The sequence below is a fragment of the Telopea speciosissima genome, chromosome 3 (genome assembly GCF_018873765.1).
Source record: "Telopea speciosissima isolate NSW1024214 ecotype Mountain lineage chromosome 3, Tspe_v1, whole genome shotgun sequence".
NCBI classification, from domain to species: domain Eukaryota; kingdom Viridiplantae; phylum Streptophyta; class Magnoliopsida; order Proteales; family Proteaceae; genus Telopea; species Telopea speciosissima.
The window spans coordinates 9,803,343-9,822,231 of NC_057918.1; the positions used below are offsets into that span (position 1 = coordinate 9,803,343).

An 18,889-nucleotide genomic window follows, 5' to 3' on the forward strand; every position below is an offset into this window, starting at 1 on the left:
TAATGGCTGCGGCGGTAGACAAGTTTTAACACAGAGCAATTTTCTATGTGATGGTAAGAAGGACAAATATTGGGAGGCTGTGACCGAAGCAGCAAGGGAGGGTAAATGTAAGCCTACAAAGGATTCCAATTTATCCAAATAATAATGGCACTTTGGCCAAAACCTCACAACCTATGGAGAAGCATTATTGCAGTTGATTATGGAATGGAAAATAGGTGGGAACAGTTCGCCAATCAAGTTATCCACGTTACCAGAAAGGAATACGGTAACCGGATTCTTTTTTTATGTTTTGCAACAAATCCAAGTTGCTGTTGGAAGTGGGAGAAAGACTCTGTTTTGGAAGGAAGATAGGCGTATGGAAGACGTCTCCTGTAGGAATTTTTGGTTATTTTCCACAAAGTAGCAGATTGCTTGGAGGTCCATAGGACATTTAGGACTTGGACTTCAACCTTCAGCCAACATCTTAATGACCTGGAAGTTCAACAAAAAGGTTCAGCAAGCAGACATTTCGAATCAAGCCACCAACATTATGAGGGAGACAGTAAAAGGGCATTGCGTCAGTCTTTAGAGACATCAGATATGTTTTCAGTCAAATTTCATTCTGAAGCTTTCATCAGTGCTCCAGAAGAATCTTCTCCTTTTGGTCCAATCCAGATCAAAGGTTTGTCATCATATTTTGTTTCATTTTTTTGGGTACAGACTCTTCATGATAGCTTTTCTGATCATAGATGATCAATACCCAGTGGGTTTTTACTCTCCTATGTGTGCAATCTCCTCTTAAGTGAAGCCAAGACAGTTCACAGTCTTTTGTCCATTGCATTCTGTGTACAAGGTTTTTGATGGGGCTGTCAAACGAGTTGCAATGTTAGCCGGATAATGCCCAAGGATGTGATGAACCTGTTATGGTGTTTGGATGCAATTATGGGACAACAATTCAAGCTCCAGAGTCAAGATGTTACAGTCACCAGTCCCAGCAATGGATGTGCAGAAAAAAAAAGAGAGGATTTTTGAGAGTGTTTTGGAAGATTGTAATACTTAATAACAAGCATACTAATTACATAAGACAGTATCACCGATATTGTCATTATAATGACAATATAACCATTGACTATATAATGACAATATCGGTGATACTCCCAACTCCACCCTCTACCCCCTCCCCAGGAAAAACAAAAAAACAAAAAATTTATTGCAAAAGCAGCAAATATCATTATGATTCTACCTGTGCTTTCTGCAGTGGAGAAACTCGGCAGCATACTACTGAGCTACAAATCAAGCTCAGTTTAAGCAAAATTCCTCGTAAACTTCGGTCCAATGCATACATCAAACATTTCCCATCAATTATGAGAGCCAATTTGGGTCCACCCACTCTATGTAGATAGTGTTCTGCTTCTTCAAGGCATTTTCTCAGCTCTTGTTTCACTGTCTCTTTGATAAAGCGTGCAGTCTCTACAGGGTCACCCTAATCATAAAAATTAAACACAATTTTAAACAGTCAACAGTCTGAACTGGAGAAAATTTCCTCACATATATTTAACACATGCAAAGCAAGAAATGCTTCTTACCCTACTTTCGACTTCTCTCATCTCATCTGTTTCAGAGCTGATCGTGAACTGTTTCATGTCATTGTTTATCAAGCTACATGCTGTATAACAAGCAAAATGGAACCCAAACTAAGAATTTTTCTAGCATCACTGAGAAACAAACAAATAAAATCATAAGCACTTGATGAATTCACCATATGCTATATTTATTGCTGTCTCCATCTTGTCCCCTGTTAAAACCCAAATCTTGATTCCAGCTCTAGAAAGAGTTTCTATACAAGTTGGAACTCCCTCTTGAAGCTTGTCTTCTATAGCAGTGCAGCCAATCAAAATAAGGTCCTTCTCTATAAGTTCAGCCACCTGGAGAAGTTTTAACCATATGAGAAAAGGGAGAAATACAATCAAATAAATTAACAAATCTCAAAGATGAGAAAATTTCCTTTGCCTCAGAAATGGAAATTGTGCAGTCTGGCTGAATCAATTGGTTGATGGATATTACTAGTTTCAGAGCATTTTTTTAAAACAATGTCTATAATTGGTTTGTAACAATTAAACTTAAACGGTACATAAGCATGGCATCTAACGGCTAAAAAAAGTCAAATACATCAGTACCACACTTGAAATGGAAGATAATAAATCATGCAAAATTGACAGATAAATATCCTAAATTAATGCAATATTTGAGCAAATAAGAATCGAAAATTTCATCCACATTTTCTTTTCCACAATTTATTAGGTTAAAAAGGAAGAAATCCCAATCACGGTTCTAACCAGTTGCCATATTGGTTTTTCAGTTCAAAACATTTACTTTTAACATAACAATCTCTTATAACAAAGTGAGGCATTGTAGCACCCTCCAAGTTTTATGTTGGGTAAATCAAGGGTTGGGGCTCCTGGATCATTGTAACGATCAAAAGAGTAATGTATTGAGCATATACGAAGCCCATTTGAGGCATTGCTCTGTGGATGTAGACATGTGCCGAACCACGTAAAAAAATATTGTGTTGCGACTGATAGCTTGTGGATTGTTTGTGTGGATATATATGGAAAGCCTTTTCTGCAAGATGGGTGTGCACACCGGGTAGACCTTGCCACAGGGTTGTGTGTGCCTATGGTTGAGAGGCAAGGTGTGTCACATGATTGTATGCATGAGTGATTGGAAAAAAAGCCAGCGCCGACCAATCAGTTCTTGGCAGATGTGTGTGTGCACTTGATTGAGGGCTGCCAGCAAGGTTTAAAATCTCGTTTCGTTTCGGTGTTTCGGTCTGACCGAAATTTTCGAGATACCAAAATTTCGTCGAAATATGGTATTTTTTCTCTGAGTTTGCTTGGCCATTTGTGGGTGTAAAATGCCAAAATGACCAAGATTTCTGAAACAAGATGACCGAAATTACCGAGATTTCCGAAACGAGATGACTGAAATTTCCAAAATATTGCATTTTTTCAATTCAATGTTGCATTTTGTTTCAACTTGACCGAAATCGAAACATTCGAAATTTCAACCGCAAAGAAACGAGATTTTGAACTATGGCTGCTAGACATTGTGCCTATTGAATTCATGAATTGGATCCTTTACCACAAAATCATACAATCTTAACATCTTTTAATAAGATTTTGACTACATTGATATAAATAACTACCCAGATGTGGGACACAACTTGGATCCATAGCAACAGATCCATCATTCATATTTGATCCAAGATCATAATGAATTAATTGCTGGTGCAGATCGGGTACCATTGTCAGCCTCTAATTTTGCCTTTTCATATATGACAAGTTGCAAAACCTAACATATTGATTTATTCCAACCTCCAAAAAACAGTAATATGAATTGGATCAGACTGTAGATGTCATGAGTTCCATATATGAGAATAATCTTCAAGGTAGATAGTGGCACACCAACAGCAATCAAATAACATGTTTCAGAAGCTACTTGCACACTTTTTTTTCTTCTTTCTAACGAAGCAACAAAGCCAAAAAAGAGGAGAATGTACAAGGTAAATCATATACATCATCAACAAAATCCATAGGAGGCTCCCCCCCCCCCCCCCTCAAAATTGACCTCAATTCATACATCCATAAAGACTTTACCTCCCTAGAATCTACTTATACAATGCTTCATTGCAAACAGATCTTCTAACTAAAAGAAACTAAACCACTTTGTTAAAACAATCATGGTACTAAATCTGTGGAAAAATTTGCCAAAAACAAAAAACTATAACCAGCCAGGGGTTGATAAAATTCACAAGGGTTATGAACTTTGTGAAATATTACATTTGAGACTTTAGGTGGATCCTTGTTATAAAAGACCCTCCATCCATCTCATTGGTAGATTTCAATCAGAAATGAGCATGTCATATACATTATAGGTGTGTATCCAAAGCTGTGGAAAATTACAAAGATGCTACTAGTCTTTATGTTACATTTTAGAGGTTAGTGGCATCTTTGTAATTTTAAATTACTTTGGACCATGTTTTCGACCCTGTTAAATACTTGAATTGAACAAAACTTGGCTAATGAGATGGGTGCGGTATCCTCTATGACATGGACCCATCGATGTATACCATTGCCTACTGTGTAGCAACTCTGAACTTTACGAAATTCACAAACCTTTGTGAACTTCATAATTTCCCTAAGCTGCTGGAAAGCATAAATTTTAGCTAGGTTACTTTAAAAATAAGTTTCAACAACATAAGTACACATCTTCAAAGTGCAGATACCTCATCCAATTTCTTTTCCCGATCTCTCAAAGAGGATTTTGCTTGAATGAATTTCTCGTTCCAGCTTTCATACAGCTCAGTACTTAAATCCCTATAAGCCAGGCAAAGTGTACGTAAACCAGCAGAACCAAACTGTTCCAAGTGTTCCCTACTCAAGTTCTTCATCCCATTATTTCCTTCAGCCAGTCTTTCGTAGATGACAGAGTCTGCACCCTGCAAAACACAGTTTTATCTTATCTGAGCCTCATTTCATTTGTCATTAGCAACACCCATCTTAAAAATAAAAAACATTGAGAAATAATCACCTTGCAATACAAAACAAGCCTCCCATTTGGATAGCGACATATGACTGACTGGCGCTTCCTTGTACTATTTAAATGACAATCATTGGTACTATTAACATACAGCACAAAGACAATAACAACAAAGAAATGAGAACAGAAAGATGGCACCCACCTATTAAACTCTAAAACATTCAGAATCTCATAAGAGACATCTTGGATTTTACCCATCTTCTCTACATGTGATTCACGAACAATGATTGTAGTTGGTGTCCGCCTGAAAGATGAAACAGATAGGCACAATTCAATTTAACATAGAACAATTAATAGCACAGACCTTTGCATCAACCTTTTTCACTCCCAGAACAAGGAGTACACCGGTAACATGAAAATAGAACTAGACTCGACTACCTATTTATCAAAACAAAGAGAGGAAAAAAATGGCTGCACCACATGAACTGTAAATCAGATAATCAGTTTCTAAAGAAGACAGCCCCCTCATAACTGGTTAACCACAATAACAATTAAAAGGAGGGGGGGGGGGGGAGGGAGGGAGAATACATTCATTCCTACCCACTAATTTTACAAGGATTACTATTATGATACAGATATGCCATATAGGAAGTCCTAACCTATAAAAGAAGAAGCCAAAGTTCTTTGCTGCAGTAACTAGAGCAGCTTCATCTGGGGATGCAGCCTGATATGTAATCTTCTCTGGGGATTCATCACCTTCAGGAAGCACAGTATGACATATAGCCAGACATCTGAAGAATTCCTACTCAACAACAAAAACTTCCACTGAGAATGCCATAAGTGAAAAAATAGGAAAATAATGCACACACTCATATGCTTTCACAAAGGATAAATTTTTAAATTATAGCCCATTTGGATGAAATCCTAGGCAAGAAGTCATTAATTTTAAATGTGGAAACCAAGATTTGAGAATCCATGCAGAACAGAGCTATTGTGTCACCATCAGTCTTAATCTTGCCATGTTCATTTTACAGAATACAACAAATTTTTTAAGATAAATTTACAGTATAGTAATCAAGCGCTTGCCCGAAAGGTATGTTTCCACGCGCAAGAAAAAATAACCATGACAGAGGAAGTCAATATTCCTATTTTTTAAAGGTAAGCCTCTATCTTATGCTGGGCAGCTAGAATTGATCAGATCAGTCCTCCAGTCCTCCTACATCTATTGGAGTGGAGTTTTTGGTCTCCCACGGTCAACTATCCAGACTATTGAAACCATTATGTGTACGTTCCTTTGGAAAGGAACTGATTCCTTGAGATTCCTTCACCCAATCAGTTGGGCAGCAGTTTGCCTCCCCAAAGATGAAGGGGGCCTTGGATTGAGAAGGGTCAAAGAAGCCAACAATGCAGGTATACTTAAACTGATCTGGAAACTTGTGGTAAAACAAGACAACATATGGGTAGACTGGGTATACTCCTGCCTTCTCCGCAAGGATTCCATTTGGACAGTTCCATTTAACTCTGATGCTTCTTGGATTTGGCGCAAAATCCTGAACCTCCATCCATTAGCTATTGAGGCCATTTCTTCCAAGATTGTGGACAGAGAGTCCACCTCCCTTTGGCTTGATAACTGGCACCCAATGGGTGTCCTACACTCTATAGTGGGGGACTATGAAATCTATACCTCGGGCATCTGTAAGTTCTCCCCTGTTGCCTTCATCATATCCCAAGGTGTTTGGACTCCCCCTCCCCGGCTCTTGCTACTATTTGGAATGCCCTGCCCCCCTCCCTCCTGGTTTTCGTTTTGGAGGAGATTCAATTGTTTGGCTTCCTTCCTGTAGCGGATCTTTTAGTTCCCTTTCAGCTTGGAACCATGTCAGATCTCGTGATACCCTTTCCCTTGGCGTAAGATTGTTTGGTTTAAAGGTCATACTCCTTGTCACAGTTTCACCATTTGGCGAGCTCTCTTGTATTGCCTCCCTACCCAGTCCTTCCTCCTTTATCGCCCTATCATTGTGTCTCTGGCTTGTGTTGGTATGGCATGGAAGATGTTGACCACCTTTTCTTCTCTTGCCCTTTCTCCTCCGCCATTTGGAGAGAGTTTTATGTATGTGCTAGCCCCGCAACAGAAAAATTCTCCCCCTTGCTAGGGAGTGGATCTGGATGGATATGACTTTCGCTGGGAACTTGATATTTGATATTTCGAGCAAGCTTGCCTTTGGTGCTACAATTAACCACATTTGAATGGAGCACAATCTCTGAAGATGGACATCCAACTCCTGCTCTTTTGATAAGATTTGGAACTCCATCTCCTTTGATGTTAGCTCCAAGCTTCACTTGTTGCCCCATGGAAGCTTTACCTAAGGAACAAAGGGAAACTTGGATATATTACTGGTGCTATTACAGCCTCAGAGCCTGGCACTCCTACCTATCAGAAATGGGAGACCGAAAATTCCATAGTCAAGACTTCGCTGATTTTCTCGATGAAACCCGAGATTGGGCGAAGATTTATGCGAAAGGAAACTGCCAAGGCCATTTGGGATAGTGTCTCCAAGACCTTTGACAGGGTGGGTGACTCTACCAAGGTCTACCAGCTTCTTTAAAAAATTATTACAATGTGGCAGGGTGACAGGACTATTTTTGAGTACTATAATTCCTTTGTTGGTCTCTGGGAGGAGTATGAACTCTACAAGGATCTTCAACTAACCAATCCAGAGGATGAAGTGATGGTGTACCGCACTCTTGAGAAGGAACGAGTGCTCATTTTACTTGGTAGCCTTAATCCTGACTATGAACCAATCCGGATCCAGATCTTAGGCCGGTCTACTCTTCCCTATCTTGATGAGGTTTGTAGCTACTTACAAAGTTAGGAGACCCGGCGTGTGGCCATGGAACCAGCATCATCATTTGAGCGGTCTGCTCTTACTTCTAGTTCTCACAGAGGCTACCCGTGGGGAAGACAAAGATTTCAATGTGATCATTGTGGGAGATCTGGACATACTAAAGAGAGGTGCTGGACTCTTCACGGTTGTCCTCTTGGTACACGTGGTGGTTCTACTATAATGACTGAGGCAGATGCTAGGGAGTATTCACCTAGCACATAGGATGATTCCACCTTGGCTAATGCAGTGTTTCACAGGGTCATGTCACATCTGGGCACTTCATCTTCTACACCTACAGTGGCAAATTCCTCATCATCCTCCGCTTTGCAGGCCTCCACATCTGCTCCTACTACAGCCAAGTCTTGGATTATTGACTATGGTGCCCCTAACCACATGACTGGTACGTCTCACTATTATGATTCCAACACCATTTGTTCTGGTAGGGATAAGATTAGGGTGGTTGATGGCTCCCTTTCCTCCATTTTTGGTAAGGGCAACATTCCTGTTACATCTTCCATTTCTCTTGATTCCGTCCTTCACGTCCCTAACCTTGCCGCTAATCTTTTATATGCGAGTTATTTGACTAAATCCCTGAATTATTGTCACTTTTTTTTTTCCTTCTCACTGTCTTCTTTAGGATTTGGTGATGAAGAGGATTATTGGCAGTGGACATGAGGTGAAAGGCCTCTACCTTTTTAACCTTTTTTGCCCACAATTCAATCCTATGTGTGTGGACAATGATAGTAGCTTTGTGGATTTTGTTATGTCATGGCATAGTCGTCTTGACCATCCATCTTTTGTTGTAATGCGGAAACAATTACCTCATTTATTTTCCTCTTCTGCTTTTTCTAATGTTTTTCAATTTGAACCATGTATGTTTGCCAAACATTATCGTTCCTCTGATCCATATCAGGGTAATAGATCTACTGTCCCTTTCCATATTGTGCATACAAATGTTTGGAGACCCTCTCCTACTACCTCTTTATTTGGCTATCCTTACTTTGTTTCATTTGTTGATGATTTTCCTTGCACTACTTGGACTGTTCTGATGAAGCATAAAAGTGATGTCTGTGATGCATTTAAGAATTTTTATCAGATGATCCTTACTCAGTTTGATACTTGAATCAAAATTGTTCGTTCTGATAAAGGAGGTGGGGGAATACATGTTTAATGGCCTCCAAACCTTCTTTGCTAATAATGGCATTATCCATCAGCTAGCGTGTGTTGACATACCCAATAAAATGGGGTTGGTGAGAGGAAAAATCGCCATTTATTGGAGGTCATCCGTAGTCTTTTATTTGATATGCATGTTCCTAAGACCTTCTGGTCTGATGCCTTTCTCACTGCTTCCTTCCTTATAAACCACATGCCTACCAAACTCCTTGGTTCCAAATCTCCCTTGGAAACCTTGTCTCCACAGGTCTCTGCTTTCTCTCTTACCCCCCCCCCAAAGTCTTTGGATGTGTTTGTTATGTTCATGTTAACAAACCCTCTCGAACTAAACTTGACCCCAAAGCTCTCAAATGCCTCTTTCTTGGGTATTCTTCTACTATCAAAGGCTAGAAGTGTTATCACCCTTCCTCTAGTCGGTGTCTCCTTTCCAAAGATGTCACCTTCCTTGAATCTGTACCCTTCTTTGCCCCTCCTCAACATCCTCTTCAGGGGGAGAATTGTGGGAGTGAACATGGTGCTGATAATATTCCCTTTCTTTCTCCTTTTATGCATGACATTGGGAAACACAGAGAAGTGGATGTGGTTGATATTGATGATCAATCAGGTGTTGATGCTAGCAATAAAAGAGGTAGTTGTATACAAAAGAGGTGAATGCTTGAAAGGAAAGAAGACCTACCAAGATTCCTCTTTGGATCCACATCCTGAGACCCATTCTCCTCAGTTAGGTGACATCCCTTTTCTTCCTTCTGATTTAGACCTTCCTATTGCTATTAGAAAGGGAAAAAAAGTTTGTACTAATCCTATAGCTCAGTTTGTTTCCTATGATGATCTCTCTCCTACAGGTCTTGCCTTTATTGTTGCTCTCTTCTATTTCTATTCCCAAGAATGTCACTGAGGCTATGTCTGACCCAAAGTGGAACCAGACTATTAACCTCAAGGCTAGAGTGCCAAAAGTGGTATGTGAACCATTGTCAACCTATACTATAGAACGGGTTTAGCCCCCAGGAAATCATCTTGTAATTTATTTGATTTTTAGAGTAATTATGAATCCATATCCAACCCCTTGTTATGCCAACCAAGAACATCCATATATGCATAGTATTCATGCTACTTCTAATACAACCCTTAGCAGTACGTTAAATTTTTATGTTTGAGGAGATGATGGCATTTGAGATCCAAATGGGTCTACAAAATCAAGTATCAATCTGATGGTTTAGTTGAACGGTACAAGGCAAGGTTGGTGACCAAAGGGTACAATCAAGTATATGGAATTGACTATCAGGAGACATTTGCTCCTGTGGCTAAGCATAACTCTATAAGAGTTCTATTATCATTGGCGACCAATAAAGATTGGCCATTATATCAGTTAGACGTGAAGAATGCCTTCCTCAATGGTGACTTAGAAGAGGAAGTGCACATGCAAATCCCACCAGGCTCCAAAATTCCTCTAGCTGAAGGGAAGTGTCTTCTCAAGAAGGCACTATATGGTCTCAAACAGTCACCAAAGGCATGGTTTAAGAGATTCCGGCAAGTTATTCTGAAGAATGAATATTTCCAAAGTCAAGCTGACCACACTCTCTTTACCAGGCGAGGTAATGGTACCATCACAACTCTTATTGTCTATGTTGATGATATTGTAGTAACTGGAGATGAAAAAGCTGAGATAAATAGGCTGAAGACCTACTTGGCTCAACAGTTTGAAATCAAAGATTTGGGTCCCTTGAAGTATTTCTTGGGAATTGAAGTATCAAGGTCCAAGAGAGGAATCAACATGTCACGGTAGATTGGTCTTGATTTGTTGAAAGAGACAGGCATGTTGGGCTGCAAACCAACAAATTCTCCTATTGAGCAGAATCACAAGCTAGGAGAAGATGTGGTCCCTCTCTTATTGATGCAGAAAAGTACCAGAGGCTAGTGGGGAAGCTTATTTATCTGTCTATGACTTGTCCAAATATTTCTTATGCAGTGGGAATGGTGAGCCAATTTATGCATGCTCCCAAGAGTGGCCACTTGGATGTTGTATATCACATTCTCAGATACTTGAAGTCCTCTCCAAGGAAAGGACTGTTGTATGCCAGGCACAATCACTTGAGAGTGGAAGGCTTCATTGATGCCGATTGGGCTGGATCCATCTCAGACAGAAGATCTACATTTGGTTATTGCACATTTGTGGGAGGTGACTTAGTCACATGAAGAAGAAAAAACAGCATGCTATAGCTAGATCCAGTGCAGAGGCAGAATTTAGGGCTATGGCTCATGGAGTGTGCAAGCTCATATGGTTGAGACGATTGGTTCAGAAATTGGGGTTTGACACTGAAGGTCCTATGCGGCTCTATTGTGATAACAAAGCAGCTATCAGCATTGCCCACAACCCGGTGCAACATGACAGAACAAAGTACATCGAAGTGGATCGACACTTTATCAAGGAGAAGATAGATCCTGGCTGCATTTGTACCCCTTTCGTGAAGACTGGTGATCAACTGGCGGACATCTTCACCAAAGGGTTTATTTCTCTCCAGTTTGGTACGTTATTATGCAAGTTGGGAATGCATGACATTTATTCTCCAGCTTGAGGGGGAGTGTTAGAGTTTGTGTGATAAGGGTACTTTAGGAACTAGTCTTCTGTCTAGTTGCTTTATATTGTATTTTTCCCTTTTTTCCATTTTAACCTTCTACCTCCCTAGGGAGGGGTATATAATTTCTTTCTTGTTATTAATGGATTAATATAGGTGTGGTGGAGAATCTCTCCAACACAACACATTACCACCAAGAATTAAAGAGGACTCCTGAAGGGAGAGGCCCAGACCTGGGTGAGACATGGGGGAAAGGGGGATGGAGGGGACCACAAGCCGTCAGAGATAAAAGAGGAAAGTGGGGTATGTTTTAAGGATACCAGAGGAGTATTCAGAGCGGGCTCCTAAAGAATTAAAGAGGACTCCTGAAGGGTGGCAGGGATCAAGCCAGAGGGAAGTGGAGGATCCATCAGTGATCAGGTAGGAAGTAGCTCTAAGAGCTAAGGGCCGAAGGAGGAGGATTGTGTGCCAGACCCAAGAGGTGACTGCAGGATGAGGAACAGTCCAAATGGAGTCTTTTTTGAGGAGGTAAGAGTAGACCCAATTGACCTAGATGAAGTCATGTTTGGAGGAGATTTTCCAAATTAACTTGAGGAAAACAGTGTTAAAATCTCGGATCCTATGAAGACCTAGACCTTCTTCAAATTTAGGGAGACTGATGGAAGCTCAACTAACAGGGTAGATGAATTTGGAGCATTCTTTACCTTTCCAAAGGAAGGCACAAAAGAGGGATTCTATTGCTTTAGTTATGGATTTGGGGGGCCCATAGATGCCACACCAGTAAATATAGGAGGATTGGACTGGGAGGGAACCGAGGGAGATCTTGTCAGGCGAAGGAGATACTCCTTGTCGGAATCTGAAACACCTAAGAGGAAGATGTGGGATTTCAAAAGATTGATCCTAAGCCCGGAAAGGCTCTCAAAGAGTTGAAGGGAGGACATATTGGAAGAGATGGACGAGGGGTCAGCCTTGGAAAAGATCATGAGGTCGTCCACAAAGGCAAGGTGGGAGAGGTTGAGAGCCTTACATTTAGGGATGGGAGAGATGAGGAAAAGAATCTCCCAGGAAAAAAATTATTTTATTTTTAGTATTTACATTAAAGAATATAGGCAATTCTAGGAGTCCATCATGTTGTTTAATATGGCTATTGTACCCTTTTTTACAGACGGAGCAAACAGCTTATCCTTTGGATTATCCACCATCTCTTTCTCCCCTTCACTTGCTCTGATTGAAATGGTCTGTCATTTTTGTTACCCTTTTAAATTAGGTTCCTGAATGGTTAGGTCTGCTGGCATGCATATCCTGCAAGAACTCAGGTTATCTTCCTACAGTACTTACTTGACTTTGAAACGTCATGATGGGAGGTAGAGGAATCGAATCCTTCCATCGAAACAAAGATGAATGAGCTGGTGTTAAGGATTGCAAATCGACTTATTATACTACTGACTATGAAACCAAAGATACGAATATCTTGGCAGCATTCCAGGTAACTCCTCAACTTGGATACACAACCTATGGGTATAACCTTTCACTCAATACTAGAATCAACAATTGAAGCATCTGAGGCTGCATCACAAAAGAAGGTACGACTACTGGGCAATTGACCGCTCTAATGGGCGAGAAGACTCCCATTTATGATATTCCTTGATTATACGAGACGGGGCTCTTGCTGCTCCATATTTTGTTGGGATGCGATAAAAAGCCTAAAAGGAATTATCTGAAGGAGGATTTGTAAGAGCTCAGTGCGAACAAAACACTTTATACACACCAGCCGCAGGTTGAAGGTGTCAATCCGCCAAACGGGGTGGCTGCCTAGGTAAGGACTACAACAATGTATATCAACAGTCAAAATAACACCCCCCGGCACGTGCAGGCCCACACACACGACTCTGCAGTCTGCACGTGACACCATCACGTGGCACCAAGGTGCACACAGCATTGGGGCACAACACATAGCAGTGATCAAATATCCGACCTCCTGGCTCTGATATCATGTTACAACCATTTATTCCAAAAGCTTGATTTATTATGACTACAACAATGTATATCAACAGAACAACACTTTTAATGCACTCAATCTTCTTATGCGGGTTACTTCACCAGTCCCATGATTTATCAAAAAAAAAAAAAAAAAAAGAAGTGGTAATTAATCCCAATTGCTCTTTATCAAGTATGATCTCAAATAGACCCAATTGGAGGCCAAGGATCCATGTAGCCGACCCCATTTAGTTAGGATAAGGCTCAGTTGATGCTCTTCAACTATATGCCCAAGAACTATAATGAACATGGAAATGGCTATTTACTTACTCCGACGCACTTAGATGTACTTTCACATCTCAAGTCATCCATCAGCTGGAAATGACGTCAACAAATAAGAAAATTCCAGTGCAATAACAATGAATAATAAATATACATAAAAAGCATACCCTAGTGATGACTCAGAAAAAAAGCAACTATCATTGCTAAGATGATACTGAATATTATGCCCATGGGATCCAATGCCATCTGATTTTCTCACAGGATGAGCAGAAAGAACACCCCCATCCCCACCCCCCCAAAAAACAGGAAATGCAAATCCATTCTTAAGAATCTATTCTTCATCAAGAAATGATTGGACATTCATTGATGAGGATGATATGGCAAGTATAAGGAACACACATTTATCATTAGAAAACCAAGCACCTATCCCCAGAGCAATCCTTGAATGATAGGTTGATTGGTTAATCATTATTACAATGTACAAGAAAATATATGATGCCAAATGAAACAATAGATAAAGAACATTCTATTCTTTCCTGATAAATATTGAACACAAAGAAATGAACAATAATTGGCATACCTTGAAATCAATTCTGAAATCAGAACAGGAAAAATAATCAAGGCCTCAACCAGAGTGGTACAACTAAAATCAAGGGAATTTTATGTTTGGGGTGGGGGGAGGGGGGGGGGGGGGCAGAGAATGATATCTTATGCCCATACCATTTTATCATTAAGAACTTCCTTTTCTCAAGTAGCACTTGGCAACTTATAGATGCCACAATTCATTACCACATGCCACGTGATAATAATCTATATCATTAGAAGCATTAATGTAAAACTCAAATAGCACTTAAATCCAATTCCATCAATAAACATACCTTGAGAGTATCAGAATTAGGCTCGTTCTTCCATGCACCACGCATAACCCTAGGATCATCAAAATTAAAACCCTTCTCATGCAGTGAAGTTGCTGATCTTGGCACCTATACAAGCAAGAAGTGCACCCATCAGAAAATGATGATGAAGAGTGAATAAAAGCACATTCCTTCCACAAATGATCCATAAGCATACCTCTTCAATTTTCATGCCCGTCCGCTCAGCACCTCCTTTTTCTACTTCAGTGATACCAGTCCCATACACCTCTCCTCCAATTGAACACTTAAAGAACTCCATCATGTTTCTTGTTAATGTTCCCGTTTTATCGGAAAATATGTACTCCACCTTTAGAGAGTCCAAAGTACAAAGACTCAAAAACTTGCACTTGCAATGAGTAAAATCATTATAAAAATCCATTAAAAAGTGAGTTCAACAGCAACAGTGTCTCTATCTATGAGCTAGGTAGACAGAACAAGTTGCTGATGGCGAAAAAGTTGCTAAGACCATCTAATGCTTCATTTGCACCACAGAAAGGAGTGCATCTTCCCCCCCACCCTTTTTTTTTTTGGTTTGTAGAAAGAAGTGCATCCACATACCTGTCCGAGCTCCTCATTCAGATTGGATGTACGAGCCAATGCAGGTGTGTTGGTTTCAATATGGTACATATGTAAATCCTTGTTGATAAACTGAGTGGACTGAATAAATTTGATCATCTGACATTTTAAAACACAACAAAGTAACAACCAACAAATTTATATGCAACATTTCAGGAAAAAAACATAACCTTTTACCAGAGTTTATCTTAACTTAAATCAGATATGCCACCCACCTCAATGGAAACATAAAGAGAAATGGGAATAATGGTCGAGTACAATGTAATTAGAGTAAACATTGTCAGCACTGCAACCTGATAAGAAAAATAAAACATATTAAGTATGCTAATGACATAAAACATGAACATATTTTAGAGAATACAGTTGTCAGCATAAGTGATACATACGACAAATCTGTTGTTGGGGTTGAACTGATTTTCCACACTTTCATCAAGACCTAAATAGTAGTACTTGCGATTTATGAACACACCACTGTAGAATTCAATCAAGAAGAAAACTGGGTTACTTCCAGACTTTAAGAGAATCCAAATAGTTGGCAAAATGTGCAAGGTGTTTGACAATAATTGTTAAAAGAAGCATTACAATCACAAAAGAGATTAAACTTTTAAATTACCACACCTGCCAATGGCACCAATGAGACACATACAGAAGAGAGTACCAAAGAGAGCGAGTATAAGCTTGTCAAGTTTCCTCTCCAACGTACTTCTTTTGGAAGGAACATTCATGGCATTCATCATAACCTGACATTTAATCCATGAAGACATACAATAAGAAAGTTATGGCACAAAGGAGAATGGAAATTGCTGAGAGCATGGTTTTCCTACCCAACCCCAAGTAGTTCAGAAAAGGCTTGGTTGGACACAAAATGTGCATGAAAACACATCACGACAAGAATTTTACACGAGCATTTATTTAGTGTTTTATTTAGGAAATGGAAAACCAAGGGAAAAAGAGACGAGCCTAAACAATAGGCCCCGAGATCGATGTAAAACAATAACAGATGGCATTAGTTTGTCAGAATCTCTTTATGCAATGATTAGAAGTTCATTCACCAAAACCAAAAAGAAATTGATCACACCATGCTGTATATGCACACAAGGATCAAGAAGGGAAAAGGGGGGGGGGGGGGCAAGGAATTTTTAAGGGAAGCCACATGGCAGCAGCTGGAAAGAAAGCACACCTTTGTTTCATGCCCAGTAAAAATAACAGCCCCAACTATGTACTCTGTATTTCGGAGACTGCATCCCTGAAAAGATAACATGAGTTGCATTGATAAGAGCTTTAAGATGAAAGAAAGAAGCCTTAAGATGGAAGCTTCAAATATAAAATGGAAAATAAGTAGTAGCATATATATGTCTATTACTAGAATGAAAAAGTGAAAAATGTTGTATAATAGCCCCCAAATGGGTGTTTCACTGTTTTGAGAGAAAATTAACTGTTATAAGGAAGAGAACAGATCTCTCTAGGATCACTAACATGAAATCAAATCATGTTACGGCAATGCAAATCAAGACAAGCAATCTCCATGCTCTGCAACAAGAGGCAGTGGGAACGGACACCATGTCATGCAGGGATGCAGAATGGAATGGAAGACAACAGCATCAAAGCAGAAAATTAAAACTTGACCAGCCTTTAGTTTAGTATTAGTTCTACTTTTCTAGAGTGATTCTTTTGGGAATCACTTTTGACTTTTACAAGTGATTCTTACAGTAAATGATCCACACAAAAGATGAAGAAGAAATTCGCAGAATGAAAAGCAAAAGATTTTCAACTCCTCTCCCCAAATAAAATAAAAAGAAAAACATATGGCAAGAGACCACTTGTTCTTTCTCTGTTCTTTCGCGAAAGACATGAAAAGAGATTCACATTCTTTTCTCTCCCTTGGGACATAACATTTCTTCTATATGATGGCATCAGATAGCACCTGAAGCTCTTCCCTTCCCTGCCGGTTCATGGTGAGCTCTTCCCTTCCCTGCCGGTGTTCCCGGCAGGCCTGACCTTCCCTGTTGCTGGCTCCTTTTGCCTGGGGAATGTTGACCCCCCCTTGCTCCGTCCCCTTCCTCTCCCCCTGCTGGTTCTCAGCCTGCCACCTGGAATGCTAGACTTGTTGCCGGAATCTCTCCTCACTCTGACGGACTGCCCCTGCATTTCGTCCCCCCTTCCTGGTTCTTCGAAAGTTGCTGTGTGCCCTGCTGACCTTCTGAATATTGAAGCCAAGCTCTGGGAGGACTGCCTTGTTGGCAACTTTCTGGGTCCTAGACCTCCCTTCCACATCGTCAAACTGTCCCTCTCCAAGCAATGGTGCCCAAAGGGATCTTTAGATACCTACTTGCTTGACAACGGGTTCTTCATCTTCAAGTTCTCCTCCTCCCTCGATAAGGTTCGTGCCCTTGAAGGTGGGCCTTGGCTGGTAGGAAAGAAGCTTATTTTCCTGCGTCAATGGCATCGTCAGCTGCAGCTTTGCCGTGTGGACCTCTCCTTGATCCCTCTGTGGATTTCTCTCCCGAGCTTGCCTCTCCATTATTGGTGCTCTGATGGACTTAGCTCCATCGGCTTTGTTCTGGGTAAGCCTCTGTTTTCTGATGTTCGAACTATGCGCAAGGATTGCCTGGCCTTTGTTAGGATTTATGTTGAGGTTTCTGCGGAGGACCCTTTACCTTCCTTCATCACCGTGAGTGAAGGAGATGATTACTCATTCGAGCAGGAGGTGCATTATGACTAGTAGCCTCCGCATTGCCTGGTCTGCAAAGTTTTCGGTCATGACTCCCATCTGTGCACTCCGAAGGCGAAGCCCTCCTCTGGTGATGGCCCGGCTACTGGTGAACCTCCACTTCTCTCAGTTGTTGGTGCTCAGACTTCTCCTGAGGTTGTCGCTGCCCTGTCTCCTGCTCGTGATTCGACGAGGATGGTGCAAAATTGCACTTCTGTCGGGAGGCCTACTTCCCGTGGTAGGTCTCGAACCAGGCTCCGGCGCCGGAATCAGAGATGGACGAAGAAGGCACAGGAGATCCATAAGGACCAATCCCTTTCAAAGATGACTCCTTGGACTGATGGTCAGAACAGATTCAGCATCTTGTCGCCTGACGATGATACGGATCTGCTCCCCTGCCTAGAAAATCTCTAGTTCAAGTCCCTTCCTCGTAGCAGATCTTGTATGATGGCATCCCCTGTTGCAGATCTTTCCTTTCCTAGCTCTGATGCTGTTGTTGCTGCTCCCAATGCTACGTTGCCAATGGATCAACTGAGTTTTGGTGTGGTTGTAGAGGTTTCGTCTACTACAGACGCTCTACTCCCTTTTTCTCCTCCCACTCAAGGGAAGGCTTTGACTCCTTCGATGCTAAATATTGGGAATCCTGCCGTTACTGAGTCATCATTGGTGGGACCCCCAACTTTTGACTCTCTTCCTTTGTGTGAGACTGGTGGGCTTATTTTGGCGCCGGCCACTTCTGGGCCAGGTTCTTTTTCATCTTCTACCATTCCTGCTTTTGGCAATGGGTTGGGTTCTCTTCACCCGATTGGATCCCCTTCTATCCAGGGTAACCCGGCTTCTTCCTTACCCGGAAAAACTCGATCCTCCAACACTCTGGTTTCCCGTAAAATCTTACCTCCTCCCTCTTCGCCTGCCCCTCCCTTTGGAAGCTCTTATAGGCGACGCCACCACAATGAAACTAGATCCCAGGCTACTCTGACTCGACTCATCGAGTCTTCGCTGCCTCTTCTCCCCCTTCCCCAATGATCCGTGGTTTTATTTGGAACACACGAGGGCTCAACTCTCCCTTGAAGCACTCTACTGTGCGCTCCCGCATTTGCACTTCTTGGTCCAGTTTTTGCTGCCTTTTGGAAACTCACATCAAAGAGCCCAATTCTCAAAAAATCAGTACCTCCATTGCCCCTGGTTGGTCTCTCTTATCCAACTACTCCCATCACTCTAATGGTCACATTTGGATCTTATGGGATCCGAAAAAAATTTCCATTTCCCTCTCTTCTTCCTCCT

The 18,889-nt window shown here is 41.1% G+C and overlaps 1 protein-coding gene across 3 annotated transcripts in view; it reads right to left on the bottom strand.

Annotated features, from left to right (window-relative positions):
* The window catches only part of LOC122655826 (phospholipid-transporting ATPase 3-like), a 41,390-nt gene that overhangs the window by 4,263 nt on the left and 18,238 nt on the right, over positions 1-18,889 (bottom strand). For all 3 annotated transcript variants that reach the window (XM_043850183.1, XM_043850182.1, XM_043850184.1), the window contains exons 9-22: positions 16,076-16,141; positions 15,514-15,635; positions 15,282-15,366; positions 15,111-15,188; positions 14,878-14,994; positions 14,477-14,626; positions 14,284-14,388; positions 5,178-5,320; positions 4,721-4,822; positions 4,570-4,633; positions 4,265-4,477; positions 1,739-1,904; positions 1,566-1,645; positions 1,223-1,462 (exon numbers count right to left, since the gene is read on the bottom strand). In XM_043850183.1, coding sequence (XP_043706118.1) covers positions 1,223-1,462; positions 1,566-1,645; positions 1,739-1,904; positions 4,265-4,477; positions 4,570-4,633; positions 4,721-4,822; positions 5,178-5,320; positions 14,284-14,388; positions 14,477-14,626; positions 14,878-14,994; positions 15,111-15,188; positions 15,282-15,366; positions 15,514-15,635; positions 16,076-16,141 — 1,731 coding nt within the window. The remainder of the gene's footprint in view (positions 1-1,222; positions 1,463-1,565; positions 1,646-1,738; positions 1,905-4,264; positions 4,478-4,569; positions 4,634-4,720; positions 4,823-5,177; positions 5,321-14,283; positions 14,389-14,476; positions 14,627-14,877; positions 14,995-15,110; positions 15,189-15,281; positions 15,367-15,513; positions 15,636-16,075; positions 16,142-18,889) is intronic.